Below are 13,683 nucleotides of genomic sequence, written 5' to 3' on the forward strand. Positions count from 1 at the left end.
AGTCTTATAGTCTTCTTTTTAAAAATTTTTTAATGTTTATTTATTTTTGAGAGAGAGAAAGAGACAGAGCAAGTGGGGGAGGGGCAGGAAGAGGGAGACACAGAATCCAAAGCAGGCTCCAGGCTCTGAGCTGTCAGCACAGAGCCCGACGCGGGGCTCGAACTCATAAACCAAGAGATCAAGTTGGACTCTTGATCTCTTGAGCTGAAATTGGACTCTTAACCAACTGAGCCACCCAGGCGCCCCAAGACTTAATTCTTAACCATAAAAAAAAAAACACACACACAAACTACTTTATTTCTTTTTTGGATATAGCAAGAGAGTTCAAGAAGAAGTTGGGAAGTCCATCCTTCATTTTCCAAGACAACTCTCTCTTCTGGATGCTGTTAATCTTTCACCTCGTGCTGGACATGTGCGGATCTGAGGTGAAGCTTAAATGGCAGGTAAGGAGATTGGGAATATGTACAAAACTAGACACTGTGTCTACATTTTCATGGCTTGTGCTTTCCTGACACTTACGTTACCTTGCACAGCACCATACATATGGTAAGCACTCAATAAATATATGTTGATTAATTGGTTGATTAATTACAAATATTATGGAAAGCCAGATGTTCTCTGGTAGATAACGGAGGGATGAAAATGTGTTTTTTTTCTGGACCAAGTTGCCATGGTTCTAGATTCACTTTTGTCTTGCAGCAATTTTTCATTATGTCTATTGCTAAAGTGGACATTGATTCATTGGTTTATTGATTTATCGATTCACTCATTCACTATTTCAGTCATCCTAATTTGATCAAGGAAGAACGTAATATGGTACTAAAGCAAGGACTCTGCTGGAGTTATTCTGTATTCATAGGTAGTAAATATGTAAACTAAGTAAAATCATGTATCATAAAGATTGCTGAACAATAATGGTTTATAACTAGAAAAGTAACAGTTACGGTTGTGAGCTTCACACATTAATGGACTTATAATGATGCTGGGTTCTCTTGAGTTCTGCTGTTCCTCCACCAACAGGTCAGTAGACGAGCAGACAAGACAGAGAACTTCAAAACTCCAAGGACCAAGAGAACTCTCGGGAACCAACTTTAGTCCAAAATATTCCAGACAACAGATAGAAAGTGATACAGGAATAATTAAAGACCATATCACTTGGTTTTATTTGAGATACAAAAGGGGATCCACTTAGGCATTTTTAATACTTCAGCTAATAAAATTAAGTAGCAGAGAGAAGTAGAGAGGATGATATTTACAACACTCAGTCCTTATTCATTCACTTACTCTTTCATTTACTTATTCGTTCAACCAACAGGTAGGGTCTCGAAAATGCTAGAAATGGTTCTAGACACTGGGGATACTGAGATGAAGATGATGTGACCTTTTGTTTAAAAACTAGAAATCTGGGGAGCCTGGGTGGCGCAGTCGGTTAAGCGTCCGACTTCAGCCAGGTCACGATCTCGCGGTCCGTGAGTTCGAGCCCCGCGTCGGGCTCTGGGCTGATGGCTCAGAGCCTGGAGCCTGTTTCTGATTCTGTGTCTCCCTCTCTCTCTGCCCCTCCCCCGTTCATGCTCTGTCTCTCTCTGTCCCAAAAATAAAATAAACGTTGAAAAAAAAAATTAAAAAAAAAAAAAAACTAGAAATCTGTTCCATGTAGGGCTCTGTGCTGGGTATGGAGCCTGATTAAGATTCTCTCTCTCCCTCTCCCTCTGCCCCTCTCCAACTCCATGTGCATGCGTGTGCTATCTCTCAAAAAAAAAAAAAAAACAACAATTCTAAAAACCAGAAATCCGCTGGATTCACGAACACTAGAATTTACACTAAGACATGCATGGCTGAAATGCCAATTACATTAATTCTGGCTTCATATTTTTGCATAATAGTATATTGAAATAAAAATTTTTATTTTATTTTTATTTTTTTTTCAACGTTTATTTTTGGGACAGAGAGAGACAGAGCATGAACGGGGGAGGGGCAGAGAGAGAGGGAGACACATAATCGGAAACAGGTTCCAGGCTCTGAGCCATCGGCCCAGAGCCTGACGCGGGGCTCGAACTCACGGACCGCGAGATCGTGACCTGGCTGAAGTCGGACGCTTAACCAACTGCGCCACCCAGGCGCCCTGAAATAAAAATTTTTAAATGCTACCGGAATAGCATCAGAAACTATCTGCTCAGAAAACTGAAAAATTCTAATAATACCATCTAAACACAATAATAATTTTAACACACAGTAACACCAACATCTGAATCAATATGAAATTCATAGAATGATGGGTTTTTGAGGTGAAAGAGACTCTAGTTATTGTTTAGCCCAACCTTCTGATTTATGGAGGAGGAAACTCAGGCCAGAGTAAGGACCTGACTTGTCTAAGGACACCTAGAAGAAATAATGGCTGAGCCCAAATTCGAACTCAGGTCCCCCCATCCCACCTCAATGCTCTTTCCCGTACATTCCTAAGCACATAAAATGGTCATTGAATCACTAACCTTTCCTGGCTTCCGTTTGTAAGACTGGTATGGGGGTGAAATAGGGATTTCTGTGATGAGAAGCTGGGAGAACGGTGAGGTTGGATATGGTAGACCCTTTTATTAACTTCTGAACCTTCACCTAGATGATCAAAAAATTTGTTTTCAGCAGGCATTTTTGCTTTCAAAATGAACACAGTTTTCTTCTTGTAAACAATAAATAAGATTATGAATAGTTTCATTAAGTTTTAATAAAGTAGCAATAGCAGCTCCAATTTTATTGCCCATGAGTACCCTGTGCTACTGTCTACTGTCAGGAGTTTGTGTAATTTAAAATAGTTAATTAAATCCAATTAACATGTTGTGATTTCCACTATGCAAAGTCACTAGAGTAGTTAATAAAGGAACTATTAAGATTTTGTTCAGTTTTAATGACTACGATATAAAAGTACTAAATCTTGACAGAAGAGGTTTTGAATACAGCAAAGTTTTGTACAGGCAAAATCCTCAGGAAATACATATTAGAGTTTTGAGAGTAAAAAAACAAACAAACAAAAAAAACAACAAAAAAAATGAGCAAACTGGGAGAATTTAAAGACAAATGTATCAGTCAACATTAACAGGTTAAAAATGAACTTTGAGTGGATTCTTGAACATTTCAGAGAGAGTTAAAGACTTGATGTCTAGATCAGTTACAGTAGATGATGATTACCTTTTCTAAAGTCATTAAATGCTTTTATTATAGCCATGAAATATGAATTCTTTCTATTAAATGGTTTCTAGCTTTTAAAGACTATATGTATTCATATAAATCACATTTAATGGTATAGCTCAAGTATACTATTTTTACCTTTATTATAAGACGTTATGAATTACCTGGGTGCTCTCAGCAGGGAAGATGCAACTGTTTGGTATTTATAGACTGCTTTAAATTTTCCAAACATTAATTAATTTGCATAACTTCTAAAGGAACTAGGTAACAATTTGCTATTTGACTCATAAAGAACCAAGACAGAAAGGTTAGTAGATTTGTTTAAGGTTACACAGTATACTAGAAATACACAGATTATTCAAGTTTAAGATTCATCTGATTTTACATTAGTGAAATTTGCCATTGGACTCAGTTGTACCATACCTTGTTTTGCTCATCAAGGTCAAGGAAAACAAAAGGGAAATTTCATGAAGATTGGAGGTTGGGGGGAGAAAATCACTTTCCAAAATAAATATCTGTTGGCTGAAAACTGTCTGTGTGAACAAAGGTGTTAGGCTCCCACTGCCAGGATGCGGAGCTTAAGGGAAACTGTAAGCAGCTACCAGACTGTGAACACCAAACGTTTGGTAAGCAGAGTTTAAAATGACTATGATTAGGGTTTAAAATTGTTTTTAGTGTTTATTTATTTGTTTGTTTGTTTAGAGAGGGAAAGTGGGGGAGGGGCAGAGAGAGAAGAAGAGAGAGCATTGCAAGTAGGCTTGAAAGCCTGATGTGGGGCTTGAACTCCCGAACTGTAATATCATGACCTGAGCCAAAATCAAGAGTCTGAGGCTTAACTGACTGAGCCACCCAGGCACCCCTATAAGTAGGGTTGTTTGTTTGTTTTTTTTTTAACAGGAAAAGAGTAGGCTGTCAGGGCAATCTTCCTTCCAGGTGAGTTGGAGGAGGAAAGGAGAGTGCCATGGGCGTTGCCTCAATGACAGCGAGGGCTCATGTGCACGTGGTATTATTCTGGAACTTCCATCTTGCCCATCCACCTTGTTCTCGTTCTCATCCTCAGCTCTCCTTGACCCACCACACCTCCAGACATGAGTAGCCTCCAGGATTTCCTAATCAGGGAGGCTGAGCTAATCACCCAAAGTACGGTACCCCAGACAAGGCCTGTGTATAGCTGATTTTCAGTAGCAGAGATGGAAGGGTCTCCACTTGTCTGATTGATATCAGGGTCATGGAGGCAAAGGTAAATTGGAGGAAGAAAGAAAGATTCCACTTAAATAAAATTGTCAAGCATTGTGAAGATGTAAAATACAGGTTTGGCAGTTTCAGAGCATAGAGCATCATTTATCTGGATTTTCTGAAAGCCTTTGACAAAGTACACCTGACAACCTGCTCTTGAAAGCCAAAGTCACAGGATCCGACATAAAAACACAAAGGGTGGAAGGCAGATGATATTCAGATTCTGCCAGGCAGTCAGCACATTCATAATGCTTTCTTTAATGGTTTCAATTGCATAGATCTCAACGATGTAAAAGCCAGACCCAAGGGTTGTGTGTGTGTGTGTGTGTGTGTGTGTGTGTGTGTGTGTGTAGGGGCATGGAGAAGAAGGTTACACTGGAGGTTGACATCCTTTCAAGATTACAGAAATAAATCCCAGGAACAGTGTTGCTGGGTGCGGAACATAAGCCCACTCTACGGCCACATTCCCACGGTAAGGATAACCACTTTGCATTAGCTTGCTTGGAGGCAGAAGGCATGTAATGACCTTCAGCATTTACTGAGCACTTACTACCTAACACTAATTTTAATACAATCAGCATTAAGTTTCACCAAGAATGGAAAAGCTGAGGGCAATGGGAGTGCAGAAGAGGGAGTAATTAACTCTGCCTGCTGGCATTGCAGAAGGCTTTGGAACACCAACCCGAGCTGTATATTAGAATCACTCAGGGAGCTTTTCAGAAATACTGCTTCCTAGGGGCTCCTGGATGGCTCAGCTGGTTAAGTGTCTGACTCTTGGTTTCGGTTCAGGTCATGATCTCTCATTTGTGGATTCGAGCCCCATATCAGGCTTTCTGCTGTCAGTGCGGAGCCTGCTTCAGATCCTCTATCCCCTTCACTTTCTGCCCCTCCCTCCTCTCCCTCTCTCTCTCAAAAATAAATAAACATTAAACAATTTTTTAATTAAAAGAAAGAAAGAAATCCTGCTGCCTGGGCCCCAACTCTGGGCAAATAAATCCAAGTAGCTGGACTGGAGCCTCGGCCTTGGTATTTTTTATCAAGCCCCCCAGGTGATTCTGATGTGCAGTCAAGGCTGTGATATTTAAATTGTGTCTTAAGAGAAGCATTGAATTATATCACGTGGAGAAGAGGCTGCAATTACAGGGGGAAAGAATGGTGGTGACAAAGTAGAATCGCATACAGACGTATGAAGATTTCAAGGAAGGCGAGGAGCTCGGTGTGGCTGGAGTATGGTGTGTGTGCGCCAGAAGGGTAGGGTGGGGGACGAGCATGTAATGGTGGGTTGAGATTAATGCAAATTAAAGAAACCAGCTTCATGAATGTGCTGATTGCCTAACAGAAGTCAAATTTCCTCTGCTTCTGGCTTCTCCTTTATATCATGCTTTACATTTTAGGCTGGAAATGGTATGGACTATCCTATATATAGAACAATGTTCCCTATATCTGGTACTTCATTGCTATTTCCCAAACTCTGTCGTTTTATGCCTAAACCTGCTATAATAGCTTTTTCAAAATTTAAAAGATATGGAAAAGCTTAAAAAAGAAAATAGCAATCATATTCCTGCCAGCCAGAATTAATCATTGTTAATATCTTGGTATATTTGCTTCTAGTGTTTTCAAATAGAAAAACCATTCTATTTTATTATTCTGGTAAAAATGATATATGCTCATTATAAAGATTCCAATTAATGTAGAAAAACACAAAGATGAAAGTTTAAGAAACCATGCCAAATATCGTTAGGTGATCCATTATCCCTGACATCTTTGGAATGATTAATATATCATCTTATAAAAATAGGATTTATATTACATTATTAAACTTAATTTTTGACATGAATTTAATAGGAGGGGGAAGGCTGAATTAAACCCAACAAATTATTAAACCTCAAATCAATATTTCTTTACCACAAGATTCCTATGAGTTGAAAAAGATTCCTCTGCACAGAGGTAGCATAGACAATGAGTAGCATAGACAATATGTAAACAAATGGGTTGGGCTGTGTTCTTATGAAACTTTATGTACAAAAATAGGTGGTCAGCTCTCAGGCAGTAACTTGTAGATACCCACCCTGTAGTTAAATAAAGGTGATTATGAAAAACCTTTAGATTTTTAAAAATCATGTTTTTAAAAAATGTTTATTTATTTTGAGAGGGAGAAAAAGAGACGGCGGGGCAGAGAGAGAGGGAGAGAGACAATCCCAGGCAGTCTCTGTGCTGTCAGTGCAGAGCCTGACTCGGGGCTTGATCTCATGAACCATGAGATCATGACCTGAGCTGAAATCAAGAGTCGGATACCTAACCGACTGAGCCACCCCAGCGCCCCTGAAGTCGTGTTTGAAATTTGAATAACATATCCCATCTTCATCTTCAACAGATGAGAGCATTAGAACTATCTTGCTACTGGCATCCCCTCTCCCTCACCTTCCAATGTTTTATTATTATTTTTACATTGCCCAGATTTACAATATCCACATTCTGTTTTGAAACCACAATTGCTGGGATTGTTTAGCATCCATTCTACACATAAATGGATCCAGCGCCACCAACAGTCCTTTTGTTATGGCTTCTCTATGCTTGAGTTACTTACTTTGATTGGTTGTTTAATCGCCTGCCTTTGGTTATCAAGCAGTTCTTTCTAACAAGTGTTCATGGGTAGTTATACTTGAATTACATCTGGGGTCATCCTTTTTTTTTTTTTCTCTCAAAACTTTGCAGACACTGACACATTGTCTTCTACCATGAATATTGTGAAATCTGATGCCAGCTTGATTCATCCTTCACCCCTTGTCAGTGATTTTTCTTTCTGCCTGCGTGTCTGAAACATTCTGTGTTTTTGAAGTTCAGGCGCTTAACTAGAAAACCTTTATTCCGTAACACTCGAAATCAAATTTTCCTGGGATTCAGTGCTTTCTTTCCACCTGTAGATTTTGTTCTTTCTTCATCTCTGGAAAATTTTCTTCCATCATATCATTGGCTATGTCTTCCCTTTTGCTGGGTTCTCTCTCAGAGATACCAAGTGTCATTAAGCGTTGGCTCATCTTTACCTTTCATGTTGTGGTTCCTAATGATTCATTTCTCTCCTGGTTCATTTTAGAATAAAACACCCTGATTTTAGCTGAGCATATGGCTATCCAGTCACAGACTACATTTTCCAGTGTGGCTAAGTGTGGACATGTGACCAAAAATCAGACCAGTAAGACGTAGGCAGCGGTGGTAAGTGTAACCTCTGGGCCATCTCCTTAGAATGCCTACCCTGGACTATCTTTATCATTCCTATGGGCTGAAAGTGTAGAGAGGAGCCAGCTTCAACCACTGGAACGAGAGTGTCTGTAACCACAGTAACGAGATGATACAGCCTCCAGAGAGAAGGAAGCAGAGTCATCCTGTGAGCCTTAGACTTTTCATGTGTGGACTGTTTTGTGAACAAGAAATAAATTGATCTATTTATGGCATTATATTTTTGGATTTCTTTGTTACAGCAGCTTAGCCTGTAACGAACTACTATGCGTATCTATTAGCTTCTAATTAATTTCCTTTGTCTTTTTCCGTTGTGTTTGCTGTGCTTACAGTCTTTTCTCTGCGCCCATATTTCAGTGTTCAGCAGTGTGTGTTCTGTTCTTCCTATTTATAGTTTATTTATTAGTTCCATAAAGTATTTTGGTATTCAATTTGTTTCCTTATGTCTGCAACCTCCCTTTTTATCTCATTCTGCTATTTTATCATCTCATGGTTGAGTTCTAGTTTTACTTAATTTATGTTCCTAGCAAGCTGTGCTATCATATGAAGAAATTGTGAGAAAATTCCTTCTGTTCCTTGAGTTATATTTTTTTCTAGGTTAGGCTTTGTCTTTTGCAGCCCATAGTTCTCCCTCCCCCCTTCCTCTTCCTCTCTTTTTGTTAGCTGTGGGTGAAATACTGGCATTTATGTAATAAATCAGCATAGTGGCTGTATCGTTTCTTTCCCCCTTGTATATTCTTGGGCAGCTCTGCCCAGACAATCTGCTTGCTCTGATGTAGCATCTCCTCCCCCGTAGTCTGCTACCAGTGTGTTTTCTTTCCCATGTGAGAAGCAGGTACTCTGGGTCTCCTGTACCTTTCTGTTAGCTGAGGGCCTGGGTCAGGGAAGCCTCCATTTTAGGATATATACAGTCTCTGTTAAAATATGTAGGCTCTCTCCCCTCTCCTGAGGTTTTGATGAACAGCCTATATCAGGGTTTGCTCTACTTAGTTGAGGATGAATCCCTCCCTCCCTTCCTCCCTCTAGCCCCAGGGGTTTTGGATCATTTCAGTAGAAGCCTGAAGACTTCACTTCTCTCTGGAAGAATCAGACATTGTTTGCTCTCCAATTTCACCTCTTTCTTCCACGTCCCCTTGTCCAAAGAGAAAAAAAGGTAAGGATGCTTGCTTGCTTGCTTGTCTTCTCTCCAGATTTTGTACTATTTCTGAGAATCTCAATATTTTGATAATTTACCAGTGGTATTTCGTTTCTGAGGGGCAGGAAGGGGGTAGAATTGGAGCTGTGTTGTACCTCTCTACTCTGCTCCAGAATCTTCTGCTGGGTGAATTTAAACCTACATAGCCACATTATACAACCCTGCATGACCATATTCTGCAGTCCTGCCTCAGCCCTCCTCCCCATGTTATGGATGGCACACTAAAGATCAGGAAGGGAAAGTGGCTAGGACACACATCTCATCTGCCCAATAGAGGCAGAGCAAAAAGGGCACATCACTGCTTCATGGCCCAGGGCTTTTTTACTCTATTTTCTTGCTTTCTGAGTTCTCGAACCTTTGAAGCCAAACACAGCTCAGGTCAGTAGCTCTACTCCTGTCCTCATGGTAAAGCCCTATCACTCTGTTTTTCATTCCTTTCTCAGCATCATTTAACATAGGGACAGTCCGGGCCTCACTTTCTGTCAGAAAAACTCTCCAGCATTCTTGGAGCTAGAAGAACTCCCTGGAAAGGTATCTATAGCAGAAGAGCAAAAACCATGGGCTTGGAGCACTGGATTTCAGTCCTACCTCTGTCATTTAATCAGCAGTGTGCTGGGGTAAGTCATTTAACTTCTTTGAGTCTCCTTTTTATCTTCTGGAAAAGAGGGATATTATTAGCTACAGGGCAGCTGAATTTTATGTAAGGGAATTTTTCCTGGAAGCATGTCAAATCTCAACTCACATAATTTGAGACAGCCAGACAGCAAATGGCCGGAATGGCAAAGACTGTTGCTTGGCCTTCAACGTGTGACACAGGCAGAAATTACATTTCTCAGCCTGTCTTGCAGCTTGATTTGTCTTTGGGACAAGATTCTGGCCAGTGCTACAGGAATTGCATTGATTCTTCTGGTTGGGATAGAGACATGATGGCAGGAGCCCAGCAGCCACCTTAGCCATCTTAGGTCACAAGAAAGTGCAGAGCAGCCATATAGCCATTAATTGTGTGCGGTGAGAAAAAATTATTGCTGTGTTTAATCACTGTTATTTGTTACATTTGCTGAGTTTACATCCTAATGGTACAGGGTGCTTTTTATTTATTCAGATGGTGTCTCTCTGTGGAGACTTCAGCATAAATATATCTCAAATTCAATCAGCCTGCACCAGCTTTGGAAAAAATGAAAGTTTGTTTCTTTTTTTTTTTTTTTTTTTACATTTGGGGGGATTGAAATCATCTCAAACTTTGTGTATAAAGCAATAATGCAATATTATCATTTTATATCATGGAATTGCAAATTTATATAATCCAATTTTGCATAAAATTCAGCATCACTGATCTTCCATTAGGCCACTGTGAGGACTTATTATGTAGAGATGCACACCATAACTTTTTCTCATCTCAGGAATTGTTGAACATTCTATTGGAATGTAACATTCATTTTTTTTAGAGAGAGTGTGTGCACATGTATAAGCATGTGTGGCACACAAAAGTGGGAAGGGGCAGAGAGAATCTTAAGCAGGCTGTATGCCCAGCGTGGAGGCCATGGAACCAGATGAGGGGCTTGATCTCACGACCATGAGAACATAACCTGAGCCGAAATCAAGAGTGGGATGCTGAACTGACTAAGCCACACAGGCACCCACTAACATTCATTTTTGAAAAGGCACAAATCATAAGGTCATCAGTTGATACATTTTAACAAAGCAGACACCGTGGGAAACCAGCATCCAGAACAAGAAGTAGAGCATTGCAAGCACCCCCAAGACCTCTCTCATGCTCCTTGTCAGTCACTACCACAACCCGAAGGTAACCACTATTCTGAATTCCACTCCCAGCTATTCTTATTCTGTTTTTGAATTTACATAAATGGATTATTACAGTATTAAATAAGCATCAACACATCAGAGAGCAAGGTACCAGAATTCAGAGTCTCCATAACACATCATTTATAATGTTCACAATAATAAAAACTTACTATGCTTACAAAGAAATGGGAAAATGCTCATATAGGAGAAACAGTTGTCAATACAAACAGATCTTGGAGGTGATGCTTTATGATATAGATTGTGGTGATGGTTTCACAGGTGTATGTGTAATCTCCAAACTCATCAAGTTGCATACATTAAATATGTACAGCTTTTGTATATTGGTCATACTTTAATAGTTCTAAAAAAAGAAACAGCTGTCAAGATAACTCAGAGGGTAGAATTAGCAAATAAAAACATTAAAGCTATTATTGTACATACTTTAAGGACCTTCAGGGAGATATGATCGTAATTAATTAACAGATGGAAAATCTTGGTAGAGAAATGAAAACTATAGAAAAAGAAACAAATGGAAATTCTAGGACTAAAGAGTGTAATACCTGAAATGAAAAGTTTATTGGATATGGTAGTCAGCTTGAAGAAAAATCAATAGATACTATCTAACCTGAAGAACAGAAAGAAAAAAATTTTTTTTAAAATTTTTTTTTTCAACGTTTATTTATTTTTGGGACAGAGAGAGGCAGAGGATGAACGGGGGAGGGGCAGAGAGAGAGGGAGACACAGAATCGGAAACAGGCTCCAGGCTCTGAGCCATCAGCCCAGAGCCCGACGCGGGGCTCGAACTCACGGACCGCGAGATCGTGACCTGGCTGAAGTCGGACGTTTAACTGACTGCGCCACCCAGGCGCCCCAAGAAAATATTATTTTAAAAAGAACAGATCTTCAGAAACCTATGGGCAATATCATGTTGTAAAATTTGTATTCGATCGAAGTCCTAGAAAGAGAGGAGAGAGAGAAATGTAGAGGAAAATACTTAAAGAAATAGTGGCCAAAATGTCTCCCAGTTTTCTGGACAACTTAAACTTACAGATCCTAGGAGCTCAAGCAGGATAAACACAATCAACCCCCCTGGAAGCTAAAGACAAAGAGAAAAACTTGAAAGCATCCAGGAAAAAAAAAAAAAAGAAGACCCATTATATAGAGGGAATCAACAATCCAAATGATGGCTGACTTATAAGAAACGATGAAACTTTAAAGCATTGAAAAAAAAACCACAGAAAAACTCTGGCAACCCAAAATTTGACATAAAGGCAATATAAATACTTTCTTTGGCAAAAGAAAACAATGCGTCACCAGCAGGCATGTGTTATATTGCCTTCAGCAGGCAAGAAATGCTTACGGGAAGATTTTTTAGGCTGACAGAAAATGACACAAGATGGAAAGTTAGATGTCTATGGTAAATATAAAATACTATGTGTTTTTCTTCTCTTAGTTTCTCTGAAAGGCAATTGGCTATTTAAGGCAAAAAATTATAACATACTGTGCAGTTTACAATGTATGTAAATCACATGACAACAATAACACAAGGAGGTGGGTAAATGAAATTCTATGGTTGTAAGTTCCTTACATTGTATGTGAACTGGTGCAATATTAACTCTGAGGAAACTATAATAAGTTAAGGATGCATATTGTAATTCCTAGAACAACCACTAAAAATAACACAAAGAGGTATGGTTCAAAAGTCAATAAAACAGAATATTAAAAAAATTTAAATTATCTAATCCTAAGTCAGGCAGACAACAAAGGAACAAAAAAGAGATGGTAAAAATAAAAAACAAGTAAAAAAATAGTTTTTCTACATCAAACCATGTCAATAATTGCACTAAATGAAAATGGACTAAACACTCTAATTAAAAAGCAGAGATTATCAGACTGAATTTTAACCCAAGATAAAACGATATGCTATCAATAAGAAGTGAATTTTAAAGACACAGGTTGAAGTGACAACATCAACAAAAGGTTGATATGCCATATAAACAGTAAGCTAAAGAAAGAGGGAGTGGCTATATTAATATCAGATAAAGTAGACTTTTGGAAAAAAATGTTTATTTTTGAGAAGGGGGGCCAGGGGCAGAGAGAGGGAGACACTGAATCCGAAGCAGGCTCCAGGCTCTGAGCTGTCAGCACAGTGCCTGATGTGGGGCTCAGACCTACGAACCATGAGGTCATGACCTGAGCTGGTCAGACACTTAACTGATTGAGCCACCCAGGTGCCCCAGACAAAGTAGACTTTAAGACAAGGACTATTATCCAAGAGGAAGAGAAATAGGGTCAATTAGCCAAGAAAACATAAAAATCATAAACATGTATGTGTCTAATAACATTAACACAAAATACATAAAACAAAAATAATCAGAACTAAAGGAAGTAGTAGATAAACCTTCAATCAGAGTTGAAGATTTAAAAATTCCCCCTCGGTAATTTGTAGAACAAAGAGATTTTTAAAAATCAGTAGGGATATAGAAGATCTGAGTATTAGATCAAGATCAGCCCCCTTGAACTAATCGATATTTATAAAGCATTACAACCAAACACTGTAGGATACACATTCTTTTCAAATGTACATGGAACACTCACCAAAATGAATTATATCCTGGACCATAAAATAAGTCTCAAACAACTTCAAAAGATTTAAATCTTACAGAGTATGTTCTCTGACCCTGATGGAATTAAATCAGAATTCAATAAGAATGAGAGAACTAAGTCAACACCCTTCTACATAAGGGTGGCTCTACATGAGCCAAAGAAATAATCACTCGGGGAATTTTGAACGGAATGGTAATAAAAATGCAACATATTAAAATTTGTGGGATGCAGCTAGAACACTGTTGAGAGGAAAATTTATCATCCTAAATGCTTACATTAGAAAAGAAGAAAGGCCAAAAATCAATCATCTAAGATTCTACCTTAAAGAGTCTTAATAAAAAAAAAAAAAAAAAAAAAAAAGAGTAAAACACTCAATATAAGTCAGAGTAAGAGAATAAAAAAGGTAAGAGGAGAAATCAATGAAA

The 13,683-nt window shown here is 38.9% G+C and overlaps 1 protein-coding gene and 1 long non-coding RNA gene across 16 annotated transcripts in view; one reads left to right on the top strand and one right to left on the bottom strand.

Moving 5' to 3' along the window:
• LOC109500617 overlaps positions 1-13,683 on the top strand; it is a 193,361-nt gene that overhangs the window by 164,776 nt on the left and 14,902 nt on the right. Inside the window, exons 8-11 of the long non-coding RNA XR_006600075.1 lie at positions 316-443; positions 7,511-7,629; positions 8,680-8,806; positions 9,292-9,465. This is a non-coding gene — a long non-coding RNA (uncharacterized LOC109500617). The remainder of the gene's footprint in view (positions 1-315; positions 444-7,510; positions 7,630-8,679; positions 8,807-9,291; positions 9,466-13,683) is intronic.
• IQCH (IQ motif containing H) overlaps positions 1-13,683 on the bottom strand; it is a 213,662-nt gene that overhangs the window by 144,605 nt on the left and 55,374 nt on the right. For 13 of the 15 annotated variants that reach the window (XM_045060685.1, XM_045060684.1, XM_045060690.1 and 10 more), the window contains one exon: positions 2,490-2,610. The exons of the other annotated variants lie outside the window; for them this stretch is intronic. In XM_045060685.1, coding sequence (XP_044916620.1) covers positions 2,490-2,610 — 121 coding nt within the window. The remainder of the gene's footprint in view (positions 1-2,489; positions 2,611-13,683) is intronic. 15 annotated transcript variants of the gene reach the window in all.

Source organism: Felis catus, chromosome B3, assembly GCF_018350175.1.
Source record: "Felis catus isolate Fca126 chromosome B3, F.catus_Fca126_mat1.0, whole genome shotgun sequence".
Classification (NCBI taxonomy): domain Eukaryota; kingdom Metazoa; phylum Chordata; class Mammalia; order Carnivora; family Felidae; genus Felis; species Felis catus.